This window comes from Bicyclus anynana, chromosome 15 (assembly GCF_947172395.1).
Source record: "Bicyclus anynana chromosome 15, ilBicAnyn1.1, whole genome shotgun sequence".
NCBI classification, from domain to species: Eukaryota; Metazoa; Arthropoda; class Insecta; order Lepidoptera; family Nymphalidae; genus Bicyclus; species Bicyclus anynana.
The window spans coordinates 3,730,975-3,758,673 of NC_069097.1; the positions used below are offsets into that span (position 1 = coordinate 3,730,975).

Sequence of the window (27,699 nt, forward strand, 5' to 3'; positions counted from 1 at the left end):
AATGTTAGAGAAAATTCACGGTTCCTGCGGGATTTTAAAAATGCAATTTCAAGCGAGTCGCGGGCATCCACTATTCTGTAACAAAAACCACTTGGCGAATGTATGCATGGACAATATTTAAGAATTGCTGTATCAATATAGATACTATTTTCGTATGTTTCAGTAAGTTATACAGAACTTCGTTTCTTAATTAGATCAAAATAACTAAATCGTAGTTGATTTCTCTTTGAAATATTGAATAAATAATATATTAATGCCAATTGTCTGGCCTTGGCAACTAATAACTATATGTGCACGCGAAAAACATTTTCGCGTGCAAATACGTACTTTCACAACTTGTCTAAATAAAAACACCTGTGCATATTTTAATTATTTTTATTATTCTACGTAATAGACAATAAATTTAAATGTATGGAAATGTTCAACCTTATCATTACGAATTACTTATTTCAACATTATAATATCTTTCTAAGTTTTTACGCATAATTAGGAAGTCAACTGAAATAAACTTTCTTCTATGTCAATTCAATGGATTGTAATATAAATTAAAGAAAACATAATGGAGATGGTCCACAATTGTATTAAGGCCTAGGCCATAATTGAAATAAAAAAAAATTTTAAAAATTATAAATCAACATAAAGTAAACATAGACATTTTTTCTTTGAATTACAATGAAAAAAACATTTATTTTAATAAAAATACAGGTAGGTAGGTATAGTCACTTCATTCTGGGCTTGTATGGATTTGAACATTTGTTACACAGATTTTCAGTTTTACACAGCTATCTGTATTAACTGTCTACTTTCAAAAGTTTATTCGAGTGGCCTGTAGCCATTTGACACGTCGATTCTCTTTCTACAAACGCTAACGCTTCGAAAACTAACAAAATGTGTCGAAATTACAGATCACATCGACAACTTGATCACGTGACCTGTCGATAGTGAATCTCATTCCTACTTTGTAATTTTCGAAGCGTTAGCGTTTGTAGAAAGAGAATCGACGTGTCAAATGGCTACAGGCCAAGATCTCGGATGCGCGCCACGACGGCGAGAACAGATATGGCCAACCAATAGCGGCGAAATAGTGAATATAAACTCTCTCTTTCTTTTTGTTCCGTACAATAGAAAAAACGATATTATCGATTTTGCCGCTATTGGTCGACAAAAAGTCTATTTCTCGGCATGATAATTATGGTCGTTGATACATCCTACGTATGTGTACTGTACTGTACATACAAAGTAGACGAACTATAACCTAACAATTTGGGAATATGCATGTGTTTCCAGCCATTTTTATTATAATTCCTTCTTCCTCAATTTAAATTATGAATTTTAATTACTAAAAAAGTTAAAATTCAACAATAGTGAAACATTCGCTATTGAACGTTTCGAAAAGTGACGTAATTTGACAATTTTACCAAATTTATACAACCAATAAAAAAATCGACCTTTTGACTTTTGTCACATCATATACGCGCTAAAATGCTTAAAATACATAAGATTTTTAAGAATATATTTGCATAAAATAATGTTTTTTTTACGAGTATAAACGGGATTTTACTTCTATCATAGTTTCGATCACTAAAATCAATTAAAAGTATAAAAAAAATACATGCACATCTCCTTAGTAACTATATAAAATCATTTAATCATGAAAAAATCAATGTTCAATATTAAAATTTATATACTTACATTAATGACAAATGACACACTTTGAAAGGCGCCATCTTGTAATATAACAAAAAATTTTGTTTTATTACAAGATGGCTGATTTCTTGATTGTTTTTTTTAAAAAGTACCAGTATAAAATGGACCATCTCATTTAAAATGGAAACACGATAGAGATGATGTGGGCTACACCACACAATAATATCAAGTCATTGATTTATTATACCATAGCAATAGAGACAGCAATCATTTTAAACTGGAGATACATCCTATAGATAGCTAGCTAGAAGGCAGACAGACAGACAGAAAAACAGCAGTTTACTATTGAATATTTATTACTATCGTTCAGATATTGTCTAAAATAAGAATCATCTTGATGAATTATCGCGATATTTTGAAAGGCATTGAGATAATCGAGTAATAACATTTTCGACTTTATTTTAACATCAACAAAGTTCAATTAAAACTTTACATACTTTAATTATTGGAACTTTATTATTGTTAAAATGTTGTAAAATTGTAAAATGTAATATAATAACAAATTAACGCAGAGGTTCCCAAAGTTTTTTTCTCAGATACCACTTTTCAATTTTGGCTGGTTCCGTGGTGGTGGACACATCGCAGCTACTTTTATAACATGCCCCAAAATTCAACATAAAATGTGAAAATTGGATCTAACTATGGAATATCTTTAGATAATATGTCTATGTTGCGGCTGAGTTCCTAAGGTTTTGAATAAAACGTAAGAATTGATACATTAATTAATTATTGATTGTGGATTGTGAGTGGTTGTCAAAAAAGTAACTTCCATAAGGAACCAATCAATTGTTAATTTGTTACTTATTTTACGTATATATTCTGTATAAAACTACTATGGACCCAAATTAATTTTCATGAACCTCAGCTTACGAATTGTGAATTCCTGGCAGTCTAGCTGAACCACTTTGAGAATCAATTACTTCATTTTATAGTGTATGAAAATACTGACTCATACTCAGTCTTGCCTTGAAAGCTGTTTTTAATTATTGGTTTACAGGTAAACTGACATCTGTAATTAAAACATGTGCGTAATTTAATGAAGAAAATTCTAGAACTCATTGTAAGATGTATCTCAAGTTCAAAGGTTACATATATTTTTTAAGCACACTGAGAAATACTTACACCCTATACAAAGTAATGATTAAGCTTAAGTCTTGTTCTACAGAAGACGGTTTACCTTTGGATTTGATAGTAATCACAGGCATAATGTGTAAAACTGTAGAATCAGCAATGTACAAACATATTATTAAATTGTCCGAGTAGTTGGCAACAGTATTTTGGTGAATATTCAAAACCATTTTTAATAACTTTACAAAACGTTTCTTTGAAACAGAGGTTCTCTCAATACAATATCATATAGCTAATGGCAAACCGTCTTCCGCAATTAGAAGAACTACAATAATTAATAGTAGAAATATATCGCCAAAGTTGGAACACTGTTATCGCATAGTTCACAACGCTAAAGCGAGCAGTCTATAGTGATAGTACGAGATTCAGCATAACAAATATATACCCTCATCTGTTATTTAATTGGGACAATAAATAAATGATGGAAAAATATTCACATTGACACAATATGTAACTGAACATTCATCATCATCATTATCAACCTACATTCGGCTCACTGTTGAGCTCAAGTCTCCTCTCAGAATGAGAGGGGTTAGGCCAATAGTCCACCACGCTGGCCCAATGCGGATTGGCAGACTTCATACACACAGAGAATTAAGAAAATTCTCTGGTATGCAGGTTTCTTTGAGATGTTTTTCTTTCACCGTTTGAGATACGTGATATTTAAATTCTTAAAAGTTGAAGGTGCATGCACCGGACCGGATTCGGACCCACACCCCCCGGGATTGGAGGCAGAGGTCATATCCACTGGGCTATCATGGCTCATAACACTGAACATTATCTATCAATTATTTCATAGCAGTAATGAATAACAGATGGGTGTATATATTTCTAACGCCGGCTCCTAGACTACGGTAGTCACATGAAATACTGGGTTATGGCTTAGAATCTGGTGTAGTTGTGCGAGCGGCGCGCGGGCCGCCCCCGCCGCATGCCCCGCCCGCGCGGACTGCTCTCGCTATCTGCAACAATGTGCTAGTATAAAGCTTCGACTAACACGAAAAAAAAAACGAAAATAAATTCATTTACCCTTCTTTAAAATTAATACTCAACTCGAGCTCAATGTTATGTCAACAAAAAATTACAATTCCTACCACACCATATACGAAATGAGGAAAAATAAATTGCATTCTAAAAGATTTTAAGGGACTTTCCAATCGAAAAGTGGTACTACGCGGTAAATATCTACATGCATGATAAAGTCATACCCTGAACTAACTGTAACTTGGCTACATAGGGTAGGGACAAACCTTGGCTGAGTTTGTTGTGGGATCTTCTTGGACCAAGGCGCATTTGGAACCCTCGTGACTTTAATTACCACCATCAAAACTCCTTGTAAACTAAGCTTAATTAAAATAAATGAATTTTGAAGTTTTTTTACAGTTACCGGCGGCGCGCATCCAGCGCTGGTGCGGGGGGTGCGGCGAGGGGGCGGGGCGGCGCGGCGCAGCGCTGGCCTCCGCTTCGCGACCTTCCTCGGCCACCTGCATTACATACAGTTTTGTTAAAATATATATTAAATATTTTTCAACTTTGGGTATAAAAGAGATTGAAATAAGATAAATCCATTTAATAGGATACGTCAATGAATTATTTATTTACTGATATACCAACAATGACAACAAGAAACATTAATAATCTATACATAGGTAAACTTAAAAGTTCTAGTGCTAAACGAAGCCATCTTTAAAAGGTATATACAGCATTATATCGATAAGATATAATATTGTCGACAAATAGCGACAGAGTTGAGATATTAGGTCGACATTTGTTTTTTTTCTCATCACGATACATTGGGGGCCCAACCACAGGTGTTGGAATGGCGACCCTGTATCGCAAAGCGCAGTTTCGGTCGAACCTCTGGTCAGATAAGACTGACCATACTGATCATACAAGTCAGTGTTGCTGGTTGTATCCAAGGAAAAACATCCTGAGGTAACTGGCATACTTATGAATTTTCTTAATTATTATCTGAAAGTCTGCCAATCCGCAGTGGGCCAGCGTGGTGAACTATTAGCCTAACCCCTCGAGAGGAGACTCGTACCCAACAGTGAGCCGAAAATGGGTTGACTAAGCAACATATAGGTTTTATCCTGAAAAAATCCATGGCAGGTTTTGTTAACAACTGAAGATCACGTGCGTTCGCGGGCGTCAGTTAGTATTATCGGTTACATACTTCGACCATTAATAAAAGGACCTGCCTCGCTAACCGTTACCCCTCTGACAGAGATCAAAAATCAATGATCCAATGCGTTTATAAAAACTGTTGCTATACAATCGATGTTTCATTGTTGTAATCGTTTTCGTCCTGTAAAGAGCTCCCTAAAAATGACGGTTTGTGTTAAATGAAGTATAAAAAACAGCCAAAAACTTGTAGTTTAGTAAAAGATGGTGTAACGTTTAATTTGTAAGTATTTCTGCCGTAATTTTATCCAATTTGTAATAAAAACAATTTTAAAAAGAATCGATTCTTTTGACGGAACATCAAAAAATCAATCATAGTTAAATATTCTATGTATATATTCTGTGGATAGTCCAAGCGATGTGTTGTTAGCCTGTGTAAAAATTACGCGTGTGTGTATTGCGCGTCAAATTTATAGTTGTGTGTAGTGTATGGACATATATAAATATTGTGTATTATGTGTAATGGTGACACTATATAAATATTTTGGATGTTCGTGGATTATTTGGATGGATGTGAGTTTACCTCGTTCCCCTCAAAAAATGACAGACTTTTTTGTTGATGAATTTGGGTGCGAAACAGGTCCATAGTCTAAATAGTCAAAGAGTTAGTATTATCAGTTATAGTTATTGGTTATAGTAAAGTATCATCGGTGCACTGTGTAGTGTGGCTCCAGTGCTGACTCACCTGGTGCGGCGAAGAGGGCTCGCTGCCCTGCGAGCTGACCGCCGCCGCTTCCTCCTCCCCTCGAGACTCTTCCCATTCCCGCGACTCTGTGCCTTCAGCTCCTGCGATATTATCACTTATGTATTTTTAAATATTCTTAAGCTTAAATTATAAACTTAAGTAATAAACTACAAGCCCTTGAACAAAAATTACACGTGAAATGACCCAGCGTGAATAACGCTTAGAAGGCTGACTATATCAGAAAATAACTCTGAGCACTAAACCGTCATTTCGAGTAGTAGTTTGTGAGCGGTACAGGCGAGTACGCTCAGAAATGACGGCATCCAAACAGACGAGTATCCAAAGCTGCTCAGGATCTTATCAAATTTGGCTAGGCAGGGAGAACAACTGTAGTCACAAGTTCAGAACTCTGCTCGAAGTTCTTCTCTCTACCACGCGATTCACCCGGCACCCGCACGGTGAATCCATGGAATCTATTCTAGGAATCTAAACTGCCTAGCTTAAAATCTTTAATTAGCTTTATACAGCAGGTGAGTAGCCCATAGTTCCCAGTGACAGTGTGGTACTGACGTGCGTGCGGCGGCGGCAGCGCGGCGGCGAGGTCGGCGTGCGTGTCGTGGTGGCTGGCGGCGCCGCCCGCCTCCGCGAACGTGAACCGCGCGCCCGCGCCCTCCGCGCCCGCCGCGCCCGCGCCCGCGCCGCCCAGCGGCGACACCACCGCCTCGCCGAACCTGACACAACACACATTTTACTCATTGTATTTCCTTACAATAGGGTAGTTCGACTCATGCTAATATACTATATAAAAATAACTCGGGTTTTCCTTCCTGACGCTATAACTCCAGAACGCACAAACCGATTTCCACGGTTTTGCATTCGTTGGAAAGGTCTCGGGCTCCGTGAGGTTTATAGCAAAGAAAGCTAGTTAGTTATTTTTATATAGTCCGCTAGTTTCATATAAAAATAATATATTAATTTCGTGTGGTACATGGAAGTATATCGATATCAATTTCATAGAAAACCTAGTTTAATGATTTTAAACTTATTTCGTGGTTGTTCATTATGAATGTTATTTAAACGGGTACATACCACGATAAAACGACGAGATTTTTATTGTCGATATTTCGACCCAGTTGCATGGATCGTGGTCACGACGGGACTGAAGTTGCGAGATGAGAAGTGAAGTCAGCTGTTAGGGGCAAAATCGATCTACCCTCTTTCTTGTTCTTTTTCTTTTTTCAACGACCTCGCGTTTTTGGCTGTTTAGGCTATACCCATACAAGTTAGGTTTTGGAAAAGGTACGTGGATGACGTTTTTGCTGTCATGCAGGGCGGTGAAAAAGAGGTGCAACAATATCTGGCACTTTTGAATGGTATTCACCGGAAAATGACCTTCACATACGAAATGGAAAAAGATCGGTCGCTTCCATTCTTGGATGTCCTAGTCAAGGTCCGACTAGATGGTAGTTTTAGTCACACTGTTTACCGGAAGCAGACACACACGGACAGATATTTACATGGCTCTTCGCATCACCATCCACGACACCTTGCGTCAGTCTTCAATCGCGCTCAGGACCTGTGTGATGACGTTCACATCCAGGCTGAGCTGGAACATATAAGCAAGGTGTTACGTCGAAATGGTCATAAGCCCCTTGTATTAAAAAATAGTTCACATCAACGGAGAGAACGACCTTTGGAAGTCGAAAGAAGAATGGCCTACTTACCTTTTGTTAAAGGGGTAACTGATAAAATTGGATCGTTCCTAAGGAAAAAATACAACATAAAGACTGTGTTTACTCCTTTACAAAAGATCGCCCACATGATGCGTTCTCCAAAGGATCGTTTGCCATACCAGTGTCCGGGTGTGTATAAAATCGACTGCAGCTGTGGTAGCTCTTATATTGGACAAACGAAGAGGCCCATAGCAACCCGTGTAACAGAACATATACGAGCGATAAAAAACAACGACCCGCAAAAGTCTGCGATAGCTGATCACATTCTACAACCGGGAACTAAACATTGGATTGAGATCCATAATCCACACATTATTTCCACGGACCGCCACTATATACCCCGAGTAGTTCGAGAAGCCATTGAAATTCGAAAATACAAAAATTTCAATCGGGAAGATGGCTTCAAACTAGCCAGCGAGTGGAACCCGGTGGTAGAATTGTGCAAACCAAGAGGGCGCCGCGACACGCATAATAACAAAAGCGATGTCGTGAGTGTGGTTTGCCTAAACAGCCAAAAACGCGAGGTCGTTGAAAAAAGAAAAAGAACAAGAAAGAGGGTAGATCGATTTTGCCCCTAACAGCTGACTTCACTTCTCATCTCGCAACTTCAGTCCCGTCGTGACCACGATCCATGCAACTGGGTCGAAATATCGACAATAAAAATCTCGTCGTTTTATCGTGGTATGTACCCGTTTAAATAACATTCATAACCTAGTTTAAAATTTATTAAAAAATTAAAAAAAGCTGTCGTCCATTTTGTGACGTCACGATGTTACTTGATGTCACTAGAGAAATGATAAAAAGCCTCGATCTCCTATTAAAAAGTGGATGCACAATTAGCGATCAAAAAAAGTCCCCACTCAATGAGTGCCAAACACAACTTCTTGGCACTCAATTCGAGTAGTCGCATTTGCCAATTCGACCTTAAACTCAATGTTTAAGGCTGAATTTGCTTCGAATTTGGGATTTTATTTAATATCGGACTATATTCAAAGACCTTTAGATATAATTTTCTTTACCAATAATTCTAAAACTGCGTGCTTTTTATTATAAGAGGTCAATGATAAAAGTCATAAATCCAACGAACATTATTTGCGATATTAAAGTCAACACATTAATTCTGTTGTCAGCTCACCCGTCATTCCGTCTAGGAACATAGAGAGTAGGAGTGGAAGGAACTATGCTGTCGTCACCGTCGTCAGCGCCGTTGCCACCGAGGGACAGGGTGCCGCTCGCTGTCAACATAAATACAATATCAACATTTTCTTTGGGCAGTAAAGCTTTTTGATACCTATAATGGAAATTATTAAACTACAAGTAACGTGGCTTTCTAGTGGCAAAAGAGTTCCAGAGATTACCCCCTACAATACCACAAAACTTTACCTCTTTATAAAATTGTAATCAATATTCATCGACGTCTGTTTAACTGACAAATCTGCATAATGTTCTCAAGTTGTATGGAATTCGCCATTCTACAGAAGGTGTTCAGTACTGAGATGATGAGTTGATGACCTACAGATTGCATGTCTTTAGATGCTTATGATCTTTGACCAGTATTTAGATTGACTATGGACCTATTTCGCACCCAAATTCACCAACAAAAAAGTCTGTCGTTTTTTGAGGGAGATGAGGTAAACTCACACATTGCAAACATTTAACACCATTAAATATATTCTGTGTCTATACACTACACACAACTATATATTTGACTCGCAATACACACACGCGTAATTTTTACACAGACAAACCAACACATCGCTTAGACTATCCGATCGATTTTTTGCTGTTCCGTCAAAAGAAACCACCAGCATTTTTAGGGAGTTCTTTACACGAGGAAAACGATTACAACAATGAAACATCGATTCTATAGCAACAGTTTTTATAAACGCGTTAGATCATTGATTTTTGATCTTTGCCAGAGGGGTAACGGCCAGCGAGGCAGGTCCTGTTATTAATGGTTGATGCTTATGATAATGATTGTGTATGGCTACGTACGTTCAGTGCCGCTGCTGATGGCCTCGATCTGCTGGATGGCGGGCGCGGGGTCGCTGTCGGGCTCGTGCGCGGCGCGCGCCCCGCCCTCGCCCTCCTCGCCCTCAACGCCGCCCGCCACCGGCGACTGCGCCGGAGACTCCTGCGGAACATTATATCTATACTCACATTGAATCATTCAATCACATTGAGTAAATTAAATCACTATATAAAAATAAAGTAACTATGACATGATTATTGACAGCAAACGTCAAATCGACTACTGCATTGAAAACGTCATCAATCCGCCATTATTACCCACTGAAGTGAGAATTTCGAAAGAATTAAAGTAAATTCGTAGATTTGTATAATCAAAAATAGTTAAATCCTGGAAAATTATCTCGTTGGTCGCATTTTAGCGCCACAGGCAGCAGTTTGAGGAGCACTGGTTTAAAGGAGATAAAAGATGTTTGCAGATGATGATGCAACTGTAAAAGACTGCTTGGCATGTAACGCACCTGGCCTTTAGACTAGGCTGAAAACTCAAACCAATTCTTCTATTGGACTTGTATTGCACTCAAATTTACCAACAAAATTATCTTTCTTTTAGAGGTAAACTCACACATCGAAAATATTTAACACCAATAAATATATATGTATAGTGTACACACAATTAAAATTTTTAAAAGTAATATACACACACGTGTAATTTTAGATCACTAAAACATCAATTCTATAGATGCAGTCTGTATGAACACGTTGGATCATGATCATATAGTAGTGCCTCTAGTGAGGCAGGTCCTGTTGAAGGTAATTAGTCTGAGGCTGAAACAAACAGATTTATATCAATACAAATTACAATGAAAGTAACCAAGTCACCTGTCGTGTCGACGCGTGTTCAGCGTCGTCGCCGTCTGCTTCCTCTTCCTCCTCACCACCTTCTACCTCTTGTTCTTCTTCCATGTCCTCGTCTTCCTCGCCCTCCTATTAAATATTACAGTTATTTACTGACAAGTAATGAGTGTTTTAAGATGGCTAATTATGAACAGTGGCATACCATATTTTTTCCAATTGTTAATTTTGTTTTCAAAGTAAAAGTTCGTAAACTAGGCCTACTTTAAATAAATGAATTTTGAGCTTTTTCTCAAGTTGCTACAAGTTCGTAGACTATACTAAAGCCATACTCAATGTGCACTGCTTACGAACAAACAAAATAAACATGAGGGTATAAATTGCTAGTAGGTTTAAAATGAACACCTAATAATAATTATAATTAACTTGTTCTTAAATTAATGAAAATAAATTTAATTAATAAGCTTAGAACAATTAGATATAGTTAATACATATATTTTGAATAACATTTTATTAAAAAAAAAAACAATACATATTTTAAAATAAATAAGTTATGAAGAATTCTTTTTTAAGTATTTTCTCTCGCCTCATTAAACATACTAGTTAGTTAAAATATAAATAATTGTTAGTATTGTAGGAATAATAGCTAACTCTGCCTCATTGGTCACAAGATTCTTCTGGGTTCGAATCCTGAGTTGGGCTGTGAGAAACTGAGTTTTACTTTCTTGTAAGAAATTTTCAGTTATAGTACCAGCCTGTGGCTGAGAGCCGTGATAGCCCAGTGGATATGACCTCTGCCTCCGATTCCAGAGGGTGTGGGTTCGAATCCGGTCTGGGGTATGCACCTCCAACTTTTCAGTTGTGTGCAATTTAAGAAATTACATATCACGTGTCTCAATCCGTGAAGGGAAACATCGTGAGGAAACCTGCATACCAGAAAATTATCTTATTTCTCTGCGTGTGTGAAGTCTGCCAATCCGCTTTGGGCCAGCGTGGTGGACTATTGGCCTAACCCCTCTCATTCTGAGAGGAGACTCGAGCTCAGCAGTGAGCCGAATATGGGTTGATGACGACGATTCAGCCTGTGGTAGGGAAGATACTGGAGTTAAACCTCCGTGCCTCAGGGAGCATGTTAAGCCATCGGTCCCGGTTATTATCATTAACATCTGATAGTGGTCATTTATGAACTTAACATTAACATTAGAGGCCTCGCTTAATTATTATTATTATTATTATTGTTAAATTAGGCTGATAATGAAGATACATTACCCGGTACATAGTGCCCGTGCACCGCTCATCGTCTTCCTCCGAGTCTACTACGATGACGCCCTCGTCATCCTGATCGCAACGCGACGATGTAGGAACTTGGTACTCCACTTCCACAGAACGTTCGAAGCCCTGACAAACCAATGATAATTAACTCCCAACACTCAGACCAATTACCATAGGACCTGCCTCGCTAAACGTTACCCCTCTGTTAAAAACATATGACCACAATCTAGCGTGTTTATACAAACGTGTTAAAATTACATGTGTCTGTATTACGATTTAAAATGGTTCTATGTAGTGTAAGGATACAGGATATATTTATTGGTGTTGAATGTTTTTCATGTGTGAGTTTACCTCATCCCCATCAAAAAATGACAGACAAGTTTGTTGGTGAATTTGAGTGCAATACAATTCCAAAGGTAATAGGTCCGAGTCCCAACATAAAAACACATGTTGCAGTCAACCAAACCACCCTGTAGTGTCAGTAAACTACCTATGTAGTGGTGGGGATAATAATATATGTCAAGTGGGGACTCAATCATCTAACGTCTGCATAGCACAAGTGTGACAATGGAGTATGCTATAACTATCACTCCATTGAGAAGATAAGAAGTGAGATATACTACAGAGAAGAAGAATAGGGGTGGGACATGCTACAGTAATAAATTAAGTTAAAAAGTGTGTGCAAGTACACTATACATCCCTATTTTGGTCTCAACAGTTAAAAGTCATACCTGTACTCTTGTCCGTTTTGCTGTCAGTGGCCTCTGTTGTAGGCGACGCTTTGGCGGGCGGACATCGGGCGGTGCGTGAGAAGTGCTGACGCCCGGCGCGACGTGCGACGTGCTGACACCTGGCGCGACGTGCGACGTGCTGACACCCGGCGCGACGTGCGACGTACTGACACCCGGTGCGGCGTGGGAGGTGCTGACGCCCGGTGCTGGGTGAGATGTTGTGACACCTAAATCGATATGAGTACGTAATTAAAGGCCAAATAACGCGAATTTGGCGGGCTTCAAAGAGTTAGCCTGACGCCGCGCCGTATCGTCGATTTATGTTAAATTATTTGTTAATCAGATTATAGGCGCTAGAAATACGCAACACTGTCGTAGCGTTAGAGCGTTGCTACGCTTTTTACAAAATGTTGGTGCCTGATGAAATGTGTATTACGACTGACTGAAAATCAGATTAGTTGTGTTATAAAAACAAGGCATTCAAGTCAAAATAATGAGCCCAATAACAAAATCTTTTATTGATTATCATGAACTCCATACTCTTTTTTTGTGATTGTAGTAAAGGATATAAAAGTAATAATTTTTCAAACTCTGAATCAATTGACGTCTCATCAATCAAATGCCACGCTATTAAAGCATTCTGTTTGGTCCTGAATTCGAATCCTGGTTTGGGCTATGAAGTTCATCCCCCCCCCCCCCCCCCTTGTAAAAAAAGGTCTGGCTGTCCTTTGGAAGTCAGCTGAGGATGACGTACCTGGGGCGGCATGCGAGGTGCTGACGCCGGGCGCCGCGTGCGAGGTGCTGACGAGCGGCGCGGCGTGCGACGTGCTGACGCCGGACGCCTGGCCCGGCGCGCTCGCCGAGCTCGGCCCGCCGCTGACGGCTCCTGCGATGATGTTTCATTGAAATTCATGAACAATAGGCTAGTTGACTCATATCAAATTTAATACAAACAATGTTAATATCGTATAGACTATGGGCCTTATTACAAGGCTCAAAGTATCTCAGCGGGCGATGGAGCGAGCTATGCTTGGAGTTTCTCTGTGTAATCGAATCAGGAATGAGGAGATCCGCAGACGAACCAAAGTCGCGAAGTTGAAGCGGCAATGGACAGGCCACATAGTTCGAAGAGCCGATGGACGTTGGAGTCCTAAGGTGCTGGAATGGTGACCCCGCTCCGGAAAGCGCAATGTTGGTCGACCCCCCACTAGGTGGACCGAGGATATCAAGCAGGTTGCAGAGAGCCGCTGGATGCTGGCGGCTCGAGATCGTTGTGTTTAGAGGTCCATGCAAGAGGACTATATTCAACAGTGGACGTCTATCGGCTGATAAGGTATAGTACATAGACGGTTGATTTACAAGTCGGAGGTCCTGGGTGATCCTCGGCTGGGCCGATTGAGGTCCTCTTAATTGATCCAGGTCTGGCTGGTCGGAGGCTTCGGCCGTGGCTAGTTACCACCCTACCGGCAAAGACATACCACCAAGCGATTTAGCGTCAGACTTACCATTAGGTGAGATTGTAGTCTTGAGCTATACCGTAATGAATAAATAAAAAAAAGGTTTACCGGGGGCCGCGGGCGCTGCTTGCGGCGCTGCGCTGGCGGCGCTGGCGGCGGGCGGCGCCGAGCTGGCGGCCGGGGTCACCACGGCGGAGCCGGCCGCGCTCGGTTGCTCTATGCGCGGCAGCACCAACGCTACTGCCTGGAACACAGACTGACGAATATAATACCGGCATAAATTAGTTATTTCTGCATATCGTCTCCAAAGAGCAAAAATATCATTAGTAGGTTTGGGTGCACTCTTCCATTACAAGATCCCCAAGACTGTGATGGACCTGCCAATGCATAGCTTTAAGCAATGTGTTAAAAACATTTACTATACCATTGATGAGTTCCTTAATGATAAAGATGCTTGGAGGCCCTTGGACCTTCACACAGGAAGTAAAACTATAAGAAATGTTGTCATCAATTGTAAATTATAATAGTGTATGATTTTTTAAAAAGAGCAACTGTTGAGTTTCTTGCCAGTATCTTCTCAGCAGAACCAGCCATCCGAACCGGTGGTAGAATCTTTACAAATCATCTGACGTATCAAAAGTGCTTATAAACTGAGCCTACTTGAAATTAATGAATTTTGAATTTTAATTTTTCTACTCCCTTTTCATAATCTACTCAATACAAAAATCAGAAACCATATATATCACAAAGCTATTCATTTGTACTGGTTGTTTGGTAATGTTCATTACCACACGGGTAAACTGTGCTACAATGATTTTTTTTTAATCTTTAAATAGTACAATGTAATATTATATCTTTAAATAGTACAATGTAAATGTTATTATTATTATTATTATTTCTTTTATTATGGTCGTACAAAAAGTATTGTATGCCACAGCACGTAATTAGCGGTTTTAGCACTCGTGCTACAGTGGCAAGTGGCAGGAAATTTAAAATATTTAAGAAGTGAAGAATGCAAACATGGAATATTTATGATTTGAAACATTGCAAACAGAATTTTTTTTTTCAATGGAATTGAAAGTACACCATAGTACACAATGGTAATGACCCTAGGAAAAGGGCTATTGAAAATAAAAGCTTAGCATATCTATACTTTCTGACTTTAGATCACCAAAACGCTAATTCAACACTGTGGACTGCATGTATTCATTGTTTGTTTTTTTGCATAGGCCCAATACATTTATCTTCGTATTCCAATGGGAATGGTAACTATTAACTAAGCAAGTAAAACAGCATGGTGACTGTTAGTCAACAATCAATAAAATTGAAGTGTCAGTTGTGATTTCTAAATACCTGTATTTTCTCACACAATACCAAAACACAAACAAGTTTTTTAAAAATTTTGTCTATCTGGGCTACTCTTTGGAACCAGTGGACCGATTTTAATGAGACTTGTTACTCTTTAACGCCACGACTACTGAAGCGATTTGGCTATAATTTGGAATGGATATGGATTTTACTCTGGATTAACACATAGGCTACTTTTCATCGCGGAAAAATCCATGGTTTCCCGAGATTTGCGAAAACTGATGATTTTAATGATATGAATGTTTGTTAGTGTTACTCTTTCAAACCTCCATTACTTAACCGAATTAGCTGAAATTTGGTATTGAGATATATTATAGCATGGATTAACACATAGGCTACTTTTTATCCCGGAAAAATCCACGGTTTCCGCGGGATTTGTGAAAAACTAAATTCCACGCGTACGAAGTAGCAGGCGTCTGCTAGTTTACAATAAATTCAGACCTGTTGCGGCGGCTGCGAGTGCGATGAGGACTGAGCGGTGCTGTCACTGGAGCCCGCGCCGCCTGCCTCGCTGGTGTCCATGTCCTGCACGATATTGTCATAATTAAGATGCATCATTTATACCCTGAGGATTTATTGCGAACCAGTAAAACAGGAGGAATTTTCCACTTTGTACAATTTTCATGCCTACCCTAGTTAAAAAAATGTGCACGCCAATGACTAAGTCGTGTTACTGTAATAGGCTACTCGCCTGCTGTATAAAACTAAGATGTTTTGCATATACGCAGTTTAGATGCCTGGAAACTCTGATCACGTTTTTATTTGTGAAAATAATCTCGTAATTGTGATATTTTATAAACAAAATTGTATTTTTATTACGTCACCGCAAACGCCAATCATAAACTGTGACGTCATTCGCTACAAGGCATCGGTTTGTGATTGGCACTTGCGGTGACGTGACTGCAAACTCCAATCACGCTGTTATCTCTATGAATGACGTCACTTGCTAATGTGTTGTGTTTCGGCGGCAAAAATTTTACGTAGATATTTTTTCATTTATATTTATTTTTTTAGTGGTTATTATTGACGGGACAAAATAAAATATAAAAATAAAGGCACGTGATAGCCCAGTGGATATAACCTCTGCCTCCGATTCCGGAGGGTGTGGGTTCGATTCCGGTCCGGGGCATGCACCTCCAACTTTTCAGTTGTGTGCATTTTAAGAAATTAAATATCACGTGTCTCAATCGGTGAAGGAAAACATCGTGAGGAAACCTGCAAACCAGATAATTATCTTAATTCTCTGCGTGTGTGAAGTCTACCAATCAGCATTGGGCCAGCGTAGTGGACTATTGGCCTTACCCCTCGCATTCTGAGAGGAGACTCAAGCTCAGAAGTGAGCCGAATATGGGTTGATGACGACGAAAATAAAATATAGCTTATAATACTTCCATTATTCAGTTTAAACACTGTTTACAAAAGAGGCAAGTAGCCTTTCTATATCCCCTCTTCTATAATATGATGAGACTTGGCAATGATCACCTGTGTGGATTCTGGCGGGGCAACAGCAGCGGCGGAGGTGGCGGGCGCGGGCGCGGCGGCGGACGCGGAGGCGGCGAGCGCGGCGCGCGGCAGCGGGCGCGACGAGGACGCCGGCATGTACTCCGTGCTATGCGCGTCGTGCGGCGCCGTGGGGCCCACCTGCGCCATCGGCCGGATGGAGGCCAGCGGCGTCTCCCCGCCGCGCCGGCTGCCGGACACGCTCTGCTGCGCTACACCTAACATATTATATTAAATCTGTACACACTCAGACCAATTATAGAAGGACCTGTATCGCACTCATAGTCACGAACAAAATTGTCTGTCATTTTCTGAAATGAAGCGAGAAAACGAGCTTAGATGTGGTATATATCTTATACTAAACTAGAAGTTTTTGCCCGTTTTTTACACAATTCAATTACACAAAAAGGTATTTTTACGAGCTCTTTAACCGACGAACACGATTACAACTATTTAATATCGATACTATAGAGACAGTTTTTATAATCGCATTAGATTGTTGATCATATACTTTGACAGAAAAGTAACGTCTTGCGAGGCAGGTCCTATACAATAATTGGTCTGAGTGTACATATCATCATCATCATCGGCCTATTGTGACGGCCCAGCCCTCCCTCCATATGAGAAAGGGGACCTTAGACCCACCACGCTGCTCCAATACAGGTTGGCAGGCTTAGGGTGTTTGCATTCATTAAATAAATAGCCTTTTATTTCAAGCGTTTAGTTTTGAATTTTATCTCTGTTATTTTATGTCTGTTCAGTGTCCCGCTGTTCGTAGTCGTGTCATGACATAGGCCTCCTCCACCTGCTTCCATTGCACCCTGTCGGCCGCAACTCTGGTCCAGCGAGGCCCCAGGGTTAGGCGGATGTCATCTTCTCACCTTCTTGTTGCATTAATTAACGACCACTATCTGTTATCAGAGCCGTGATAGCCCAGTGGATATGACTCTGCCTTCGATTTTGAGATCGTAAGTCTCCAACTTTTCAGTTGTGTGTATTTTCAGAAATTAAATATCACGCGTCTCAAACGGTAAAGTAAAAACATCGTGAGGAAACCTGCATACGTAAGAATTTTCCTAATTCGCTACTGTGTATGTGTGTGTGTGAGGTCTGCCTATCCCCATTAGGCTAGCGTGGTGGACTATTAAGCATTAACTCCTCTTATTCTAAGAGGAGACTCGAGCTCAGCAGTGAGCTGATTATAGGTTGATAATGATGATGATAATGACCAGGACCGATGGCTTAACATGCTCTCTGAGGCAACTGGCGACCTCTCTGATCGAATTAAACTCGTATGTTTTCATTTAGTCAAACACATCAAAGTTATTATTTACCGAGGATATTATTCCTTTGTTTAAACCGATTATTATGTCTGCATCGTACGTATCGGAATAACGTAAACGGATTTTTAATTTTACGATAGATAAAATCCGTTCAATGCGACGACGGGTCTTGGCATCGACGAGAAGTTCGTCGTTCCTAGCGTTGTGTTGCGTTTGGCTTGGTGAAAACAACATGTTCATATCAGTCCATGTTATTTTTGGAAAAAAAAATACGTAAAGATTGCAGAACTGTTAAAGGAAAAATGTTCTGTTAACTTGTACTTAAACAAGACAAAAAAACACTTCCTGTATAAAAATACACCTGATGGCGAGTGTAAAAAACTTCGCTCCAAAAAACGTCCCCACTCAATGAGTGTCAAACACTACTTCTTGGCACTCAATTTATGTAAAATGCTCTGCACTTGAATTTGGTCTGATTTTGGGATTTTATTGAATATTGGACTATAATTAAAGGCCTTTATGTATAATTTTCTTTACCAATAATTCTAAAACTCAAAGCATAATTGGTCAGTTTTTAAGTGAAATTTTCTACATGATTGTGTGTCCTTTTATTATGCCGCCAACAATACCTTTCATACAGGAACACAACACTGCTGCTTGGCGATAGAAATACAGATATATGATATCATTTAATTGTAATTTGATTAGTGGGGAGCCCGGGATGCTAAATTTGCAGTTACTGAAGCGTCATGGAAACTGATTAGATGATAGGAATAATAAATGGTTATATTATGCTTTTTTCGTTTTCAGTGGTGGGGAAAAAAACAGACTTTAAAGACAATTTTTGTTACTTTGGCTTACTGAAATCATCAGAAAACATAAGCGATTAATTAGGAGATCATTTAATTCAAAATAAGTAAAAAATAACCGCGCCCGTGGTTCGATAACAGAAATATAAGGGTTTTATTTTTTAACTTTGGAACCCTCCCATTCCTTTACGTTACGCTTAAATTTTCAGACCTTACCCTTATATTAACTTGACGTGCTGGTTGAGTATATCTGAAGTTAGTTTTTTTTTGTTTGTCTTAAATGTACCCACCAATATTAAGTGCTCACACTTGGCGGAGGTACTGAACAACGTGCTAGGCACACTCCCTTACGTTCACCTACCGCGCTCGAGTAACTGCGAAAATTCCCTCTTCGGCTCCCCTACTATTACAAATATCTACTAAATTGATATAACATTCACGAAATTGTTAACTAATAATGAAAATACTTCAAGAATGGTAACTCACCAGCCATAGGTTTTATGTTCGCTGTGGGGGGATCAGTTGTTGTTTTTTCCGTGGTCGTCTGTTGTTTGGACCCTGATGTTTGATTAGCTAGTTGTCTTTGCAACAAGTTCACTTTTTGCATTAAAGACTCAACCTCTCTTGTTTTTTCCGTTTGAGCTTCAACACGTTCTTTTTCTAGGCGAGAGATACGTCCTTCGTATTGTGACTTGATAAGTTCTAATCTGGCATCATGTTCGTCGCGCGTGCTTTGTTCAATGGTACCTATTTTAGTCCGTGATTCATCTAATTCACGGTTTAGAGAATTCCTCATCTCTGTTAACTGGACTATTTTAACTTTTGCCTGTTTCAAAACTTGCCTGGCTTTTTCCTCTTTGTCCGTATTAGCGGTCTTAAGTGTCTCGATCTCTTGTTTGAGTTTTTCGTTTGTGACTTTTTCGGCGTCTAACAACTTTTGAACTTCACCTAACTGTTCTTCAACCCTCTTTGCGCTTTCTGCCAATGCTGCATCTGCGGCAGCTGCTTCGCCTTCTTTCTTTTGCTTTTCTTCTTCCACTGATTTAACAAGTTCTTCATATTGACCTTTGTATTTTTTGGCAATCTTACGAATCTGATTTTCTTTATTTCTGATATCAGTGAGAGAAGCTTCTCTGTTTGTGATTTCCTCAGTCAGTCGAGCATTTGTATCAGTTGCTGTATTATATTCCCCTTTAAGTTTGGACAGTTCTTCTGTTAATCGGGACATATCATCTTTAAGAACTTGAAGTTCTTCATTAAGTTTCTTGTTTTCTTCAACTACGCTGTTATGCTGTCTTGAAAGAATAGAGTACTGTTCTTCTAGCTTAGATTTTTCAACTTTTAGTGCACCTAACTCTTCAGATATTTTCCTGAAATTTTCTTTCTCATTTGTAAGCATTTTCGCCAGAGTTTCTCTTTCATTTTGTAGGCGTTTCCAATCTTCAGGACTGGTTTTGTTTGCACGTTCTACTAGAGCATTTACTCTGGTCCTCCATCTTACACAATCTGCCTTCAAAGCAGTGTTTTCAGACAGTAATGTCTCATTCTTAGATGTGTAATCTGCTATCGTTTCCTCAAGCGGAGTCAATTTTTCTTCTAAAGATTTAACAGTTAATGTCAATTCCTCCACACGATTATTCAATGAATTACGTTCTTCTCGTAAAATTCTGTTGCTATCTGTCAAAGCATTCAAAGTTTCTACTTTTCTCAAGATATCAGATTGTTTATTTACTGTAATCATACTAACTTCTGATTTCTCCCTTTCTGAAGCCAAAGATAGTTTACAACTGTCAAGTTGCTTTTCAGTGATTTCTAATTGCGATTTTAATCTTATTATTTCTGCTTGTAATATATCATATTTAGCTACTGCAATGTCCTTTTCTTTTCTTAAAAGTTTAACAATTTGTAGCAATTGTTCAGATGATTTTCCATCTTCTTCACTAATAGATAGATTGATGCTAGAATTGTTAGCAGATTCATTCATACTCTCTGAATAAGATTTAGATGCATGAGTGACAGACAACTGAGTACCTAGTGCTTGGATTTGCTCATGTAGCAGAGAATTTTGATCATTAAGGTCTTTCAAACGCTGAGATAGTTGTTCATTTTCACTAATAGCAATCTTTTCCCTTTCTATTAATGCCAGTTTCTCAGCTTCCATTTTTTCATTTGTACTGTTATTAAAAGCAACTAATTCATTAAGCTGGTTTTGTGCACGGGATAATTCCGCTTTTACCGTAGACAACGTCTGAATGTCTGAAGAATGTAGAATCATTTCATTAGTATATTTTTCTTCAGCTTGTTGAACTGTTTCAGATAATTTAATGATTTCATTACGCGTTTCATCAAGTTCAGTACGACATTTATCGTAATTAGTTAATGCATTCTTCAACTCGTCTTTGACATTTGATAACTCATTTTTCAATTCAGTATTAGCATTTGTATATTCTCCATTGGCGTGAAGAGATAGTTCAGCTTCTAATTCAGAACACTTATCTTCTAAAATTTGTAGCCTTTCCGAATTTTCAGTAAGCTTCGCTCCTGTTTCTAATTTATACTTTTCATATTCGGAATTTAGGTTTTTCAATTCCTTTTCAGCATTCTCAGCAATGTCACAATATTGCTTAATGTGTTCTTTAGCAGTGTTTAGCTGTTCTACAAGAGATTTTATTTCACCATCCCTATCTGATAATTTTATTTCTAGTTCTTTAATTTTCTTAATGGTATCTAAAGACCCATCAGTGTTTGGTGACAAAGCCACTTTAAGTTTTTTGTTCACTTCCTCATTAGCTTTGTTTTTATTGATTAAGTCATTCCTAAGTTGTTCAATTTCTTTTCTCATTGCATCTGCTGCATCCTTTTCTTCTTGCATTCGTGATTTAGTAGTAGCTGTCTCACGTTCTAAATGTACTGCTAATTCTCTAAATCTATCTTGTTCTTCTTGCAATCTTCTTCTCAAGGCCGCACATTCTCGAGTGGCTTCATCCAACCTCGTCTCAATTCTAGCTTTATTTTCTGTTCCAACGCGTTCTAAACTCGTTTTTAACAATTCCAAATTTGTGAAAAGCAAGGATTGGCTTTGTCGGTCTTTGTTTAATATCTCCTTTTCTGTCTGGAGGCGCATTTCAGCATCTTTTACCAGTTTATTTTCTAATCTTAAATTCTCAACCTGTATTTCAGCTGCAGCTAATTTTCCTTGTGAATTCAAAACTTCATCTCTCAAATGTTGTAAAGAAACTTCGTGTTTGGCAATAGTAGCATTGTATGCTTTATTTTTTTCTTCTAATGACGAAATTTGTTTTTTATATGTGGCTATGTTAGTTTGCAATATTTTCAGTCTTTCATTATTATATTCTGCTGTTGCCGCACATTTACTATTTGCAGCTGTTAATTTTGCAATCTCTTGTCTCATATTGTCAATTTGCTCAAATAACATTTTCTCATTGGTAACTTTTTCCTCTTTATATGTTTTATATTCTTCCCTTAAAAGCTGGAGTTCTTTCTCTAGTTCCTTGCATTTTACTTCACAATTTGAAACTACCACTGCAGCGGGTTTTGGAGATTTATGTGATACATCCATTGCAAGCGATTCATCTGTTTCTAAATCCGATGTGTCTATAACCGAGGACACTTCGTGTCGCTTTCCTTTCATGTGATCATGATATAGCTTTTTAAACATATCACGTTGCCTTATAAGTCCGTTTACCATTTTGGTTTGTCTATCTTGAGCTTCATTTAGTTCTGTAACTCTTTGCTTCAAGGTTTCAATTTTTTTTTCCATTTCCCCAGAGTCAAATTGCTCTTTACGACGCTCTAATTCTTCTTGTTTATCTGTCAAATCACGAATCATCCTTAAAAGTTTTTGATTATTTGCCTGTAACTCCTGGATATCACTAAAAGTGACTAATGTCTTTGATATAATACGTGAAGAACTCATGTCAGATGAATTAGATATATCAGCTGGACGTGATGAATCGTGATCTCCATTTAATAATCCACCTCTAGTATGTTCTATTTCTTTTAACAAGAAGCATACTTGCCTACCTAAGTCAGCCAGTTCTCCTTTTAACCGATTATTTTCACGACCATAGTGATTCGAAATTCTAGATGCTTCGCAATAATCTTCTCTTAACTTGTTACATTCAATAACCAAAGAATCTATTTGTTGAGTCAAAGCTACATTAGTCTCTTTTATTTCAATATATTCAGTTTTCTGCTTTTGTAACATTGGGGCTTTTTCTTCTAGCTCTTGTACTATTTTATTTATAGTTACTTGCAGTTGCCTATTTTCTTCTTTTTTTTTATTTAATTCATCTGTAACTGTAACTAACAGTGAATATATTTGAGTCAAGGACATACCAGATTTTAATAGTTTACTAGCAGTGGCTGCAGATGGAGCCAACTCATTAAGAGCCATATCAAGGTTTTGCTCTGTAGCGGCTTTTAATAAATCATTAGCATGTTCTAATTCATTTTTCAATGTAGATATAATTTCATTCTTTTTTTCCATTAGCTCGTCATGGTCCTTTTCAGTCTGTTTATACTTTGTTTCTAGATCACCATATTGCTCTGTTGCCTCATTAAGTAACTTTTGTAATTCAGAAATACCTTCAGCCAATTCAGTACATTTTGATTCTGAATCTTCACGCATAGTTTTGAATAAGTCAGACAATTTTGTTTTTGCATCTAGCTCCTTTTTATAATTTTCTGTCATCTTATTTTCTATTTCTCTCTGCTCCATTAGCCGTTGTGTTAAGTTTTCAGCCCTGTTATTTAAATTCTGTTTCATTTCATTCAATTGTTCTATTGTTTGATTTGCTGCTTTTAATTCTTCACATTTTTCCGTAAGTTGTGTTTCCAAGGTAACAAGTCTACTAGTTTGATTTAACCTTACACTTTGCAATTCCGATGTAAGCCTGGTAACTTCTTCAGATAATGCAGAAATTTGAGAATTCAATAAAACTCTTTCTTGATCCAACCTTTTCTCGCGGTATTGAAGCGCCATTTCTTTACTTTGTATTTCATCATTTAATGCCAATGCTTTACATTTTGATTCAACGGCAGCATGAAGTTGTTGAGTTAATGATTTTTCATTGGCAATAAGTCGTTCAACTTCAACGTTACGCCTTTCTACTATACGTGTTAAGTCATTTCGTTCATCAACTGCAGCATCTCTAGAACTTTTAAGAGAAATGGCTTCATTTTCTAAAAGTTTTATTTTCTCTCGAGCCTTTTCTAATTCTGTATTTAGAGATATAACTTGATTCTGCAAGTCTGTGATAGTTTCCCCGGATATTTGTAATTTTTTAAGAGTATCTTCATATTTTGCAGTTAACTCAATGATTGTTGCATCTGTCGCTGCATTTTTTTCATCTGTAACAAGAAATGCAAACATGGTTTTACATGGCTACTTAAAGTACTTGAAGTAGCTAATACAATTATTTTTCAATATTTTCGTTATACATTCGTTCGTCGTTTTTTTCGATACTGTTAGATGTGTTACTAGGTCATGAAAAATGAGGTGCTCAAAAGAGGAAATTGCTCTCTTGAAATTCATCTCAATGTTAGTTGTGGTCAACAAAGAACATTATTTTAACAAATTATACCTAAATGTCTACAATGTCGAGTTGTGTGTTCAGGAAGTGTAAAAACTACATATACATACATAAATAATGGAATTAAAGACAAAATTATATTTTTGTATGTAATGAATAAACTCAAAAACTACTGTAATTTGAATTTTTGTAATTTTGAATATCCTTTTATTAATAGAAAGCTAATTACATTAGCATTAGCTATATATTATATCCCCTTAATCCCATGGGTATAGGAACTACGCGAGTGAAACTGTGAGGTTCTGCTAATTATAAATATAGCTTTAGTACAAAGAAAAAAAAATTACCATAATGTTTTAAATTGGTATGAGTAAGTGATATACACAATGCAGCTACCTATATCATGAGAAAGTCATGTATTCCAGCCATCAACAAAAGACAAAATCAACTTTTTGCATAACGAAAATTGCATTGCATTGTGAAGAAGTTTTTGAAAATAATGTACTAATATTAAACATTTTTGGAATCCTTATTAAATGAACACGTTTTTAAGTTAGATGTACAACTTTGTAATCTTTTCGCACCTACTTCTATGGCGTACAGACTAACGAAAAGCTATTTTTAGTTAGTTCATTTGTTAGGTCATAATATATATTCACTTTTATACTGTGGTCCTTTGGAAAGTTAGTCTCCCACGGGACAGTATGCTCTACAAGTACTATTCGCTTAGTTTGATTGGACAAAAAGAAAATGTCTGGTCTAGATTTCAAAATAGCGTTTTGTGGGATTTTATAATGTTTCTCATATGTATCCATTAAAAAAGTCCTATCAGGTGCAAAACCTAGGATTGAGTAAGGCTTAGTTTGATTGATTATGTTATTGAACCTGCTGCTACTAAGTTAATTTGTCTTTTACTTGTTTAGTCAATCCGTTTAGAGCTCTATCTACTGAAAGGCTTACACCTTCACATATAATTTGAAGTACTCTATTATGACGACGCGAGTAAAGACCCCTCTCCAAAAGCACTCCAACAAACAAATACCTTGATGTTCCTATACTAGCAAGAATTTTCAGTAAATTTCCACCATCATACTAAGTTACTCTGATCTGGGAGAGTCATGTGAAAGGCATAAAGATAGAATTTTAATAATGCAGGAGACCATATAGCAAGGTTCTCCACTTGAGTGCGACTGGGATGCAGAACTCGCCTAAGAATAGCCACTCATTTTAGATATCTAAAATCATTTCATGCACTTTGTAGCCGTCATTTTCATCTTGTTGTAAAACAGATTTTACTATGTCTCAGTCTCCCTTATTCTTGGGTACAAGTAGCACCCAACCCAGCTCAATTCATCTGTGCACCTGCCATAAATTGTTTATGGAATTGAAGCCTTGAATTCAATTCTCTGGCACACTCATCTTTTGGAAGTGATGCAACTAACTCGTACATGTGTTTTGGTAGCTCTTACATGTAGAGTTCTGATGGCTTGTTCAATTCCAACCCAAAATTGTTGTGAGACCTGAATAAAGTTGAGGAGTCAAGTGGGTGTGCCAGTCCAAACCAATACTGCAATGTCTTTATGATATTTGCATCTAATTTTTTCTAGAAGGGTTTTACCAATATCATAAACAATTAAAGGCCAAGTCAGACGTGTAGTGAGATAGTTGTCATAAACCCAATGTTTTTTGATATTGCTTATTGGCTGATGGTTCTTATTGAGGTCAATATATGAAGTTTTTGTGAACTACTTCTAAGGATGGTGTTCATCCTTTATAGTCAATCTTTTTACCAAACAATTTAAAAGACACTGCTTCAGCAATTGTGGTTACTCTTTGGCCACTAATAGAGAGTCATAAGTCTTCACAAAATGTGGTAAAACTGAGCTTTACCACATTTTCTGAAGACTTAGATTGTTGGATCTATGCTTAGAGGCTGCTCTTATAGTGGGAGAAAATATTTTTTTTATACATTTCTATCAGCATTTTTAATACATTGGGCTCCAATATAAACATACAAACAAACTTTTCAGCCACCCCTTGTAGTTTAACTGTCAAGGTCATCCTTAACCCTACAAGTATAGGACTCCTCTTGGGAGTTTTTCTCTATGCCACACAAAGACCACGCACCCGGACAGTGAATCCATGGAATGCTAAAAGAAGAGTTTGCTGGTTTATTTTATTGAATGTGATAATCTCAGGAACTATTGATTCAAATTGAAAATGTTATCACAGTCCATTTATTGAGAAAGAACATAGGCATCATAATATACATCATGCTAAAACCAATTGGAGTGAAACATTAATAAAAAATGGGTCAAAAAAGGTAAAAAATTGTTCCTTTTGACATTTTTTGCTGTTTGCTGTGTAAACAGAAGAACAGAAACCAAAATTCTGTATGACAGAATTGAGAAAATGGAAACCTATAAATGTTAATACTGCCTTTTTTTTCAAACTTATTGACAAATATCTCTTTTAAGGTTAACTTTTGTCAAGGTGTGTAATTCTACACGAAGGTGCAGGTCTGCTAGTTAGTTGATAGGTTGGAAGTTGCAGTAAATTTCATTAAAACCAAATTTTCATTTAACATTTTTATTTAAGCATTTCTTGTATTGGAGGTAGTTAAAACAATATTCTTTGACTTTCTAATGTATCAATAACGCAACGCTAGAGGTATTGAAAATGAAATTACTTTAATTTTAATTTTAAACAATAACGTCTCGTCATATTAGTCCACATTTAGATGAAGTTGTAATTATTATTAAACTTTGAAATACACGGAAAATTTACGAATTGTAATCATTTAATTAGCTTTTACAAATAGAAACGTTTAATTTAAAAAACAAGTATAGGCCGGCCACTTACCTATTTGTGATTTACTGGTTTCGTGTAAAGCTTTAGATGTCAGGTATTCTTCAAATTTTTTATCAATGTAAGTATTTAGTTTGTCGGCAATTATATTCGGTATAGCGGCGATTTCAGTTTCAGATAAAGCATCTAATAAATGGTTTTTTTCACCGGCTTCCACACTCGCGGCTTCCATCTTTGTTAACGCACCATAGAGAAAAGAAAAATCAAATCAAATCAAAGTGCTCAGTGCTCACCACAGACTATTACAGACCAACCACAGACTTAGTAACACTTATTTTTAGGAAGCTGTAAAGCTCTGAGTTCTAATTGTTTTGAGCCTAAATATATGCATAAAAGGTATATCTACGGTATATTACATCTATTAATTCTTGTACCAACTCGTAAATCTACGGTTTAATATTATTTTCTTTGACGGCTCTGAGTTCTAGTTCATATAGCCCTTAAATGCCAAACCAAAGAGTTTATTTTATTTTCATCTTTCAAATTCAAACCCTCAAACCTCAGAGTAAGGATTAGTATGGCACCCAAATTCACAAATAAAATTGTCTGTCATTTTTCGAGGAAAACAACCATAGATTAGGTATTTATCATAAACT

At 37.6% G+C, this 27,699-nt stretch overlaps 1 protein-coding gene and 1 long non-coding RNA gene across 4 annotated transcripts in view; one reads left to right on the forward strand and one right to left on the reverse strand.

The window, feature by feature from the left end:
- The window catches only part of LOC128198789 (uncharacterized), a 107,477-nt gene that overhangs the window by 64,472 nt on the left and 15,306 nt on the right, over positions 1-27,699 (forward strand). The window lies entirely within an intron of this gene.
- LOC112051655 (nucleoprotein TPR) lies at positions 360-27,304 on the reverse strand. 3 transcript variants are annotated; one of them, XM_052885813.1, is made up of 15 exons: positions 27,098-27,304; positions 19,167-24,053; positions 16,571-16,800; positions 15,530-15,613; positions 13,829-13,964; positions 13,018-13,149; positions 12,264-12,490; positions 11,530-11,658; positions 10,288-10,392; positions 9,433-9,571; positions 8,573-8,672; positions 6,275-6,435; positions 5,705-5,805; positions 4,217-4,319; positions 360-3,797 (listed from the first exon to the last, which is right to left on the reverse strand). In XM_052885813.1, exons 1-15 carry the CDS (start codon positions 27,273-27,275, stop codon positions 3,718-3,720), a joined length of 6,792 nt encoding a protein of 2,263 aa, XP_052741773.1. In that variant the 5' UTR covers positions 27,276-27,304; the 3' UTR covers positions 360-3,717. The 3 variants fall into 3 exon arrangements, with proteins under 3 accessions (XP_052741773.1, XP_052741772.1, XP_052741771.1); XM_052885812.1 differs by having other exon boundaries at positions 4,223-4,319; positions 16,571-16,806; XM_052885811.1 differs by having other exon boundaries at positions 16,571-16,806.

Excerpts from the sequence above, each read along its gene's own strand:
- LOC112051655 (XM_052885811.1), bottom strand. The coding sequence starts at position 27,275 with ATGGAAGCCGCGAGTGTGGAAGCCGGTGAAAAAAACCATTTATTAGAT. Across the intron at positions 15,614-16,570 it reads CCCCGCCAGAATCCACACAG|GACATGGACACCAGCGAGGC; the intron begins GTGATCATTGCC and ends AATATCGTGCAG. Across the intron at positions 13,150-13,828 it reads AGCAGCGCCCGCGGCCCCCG|GAGCCGTCAGCGGCGGGCCG; the intron begins GTAAACCTTTTT and ends ACATCATCGCAG.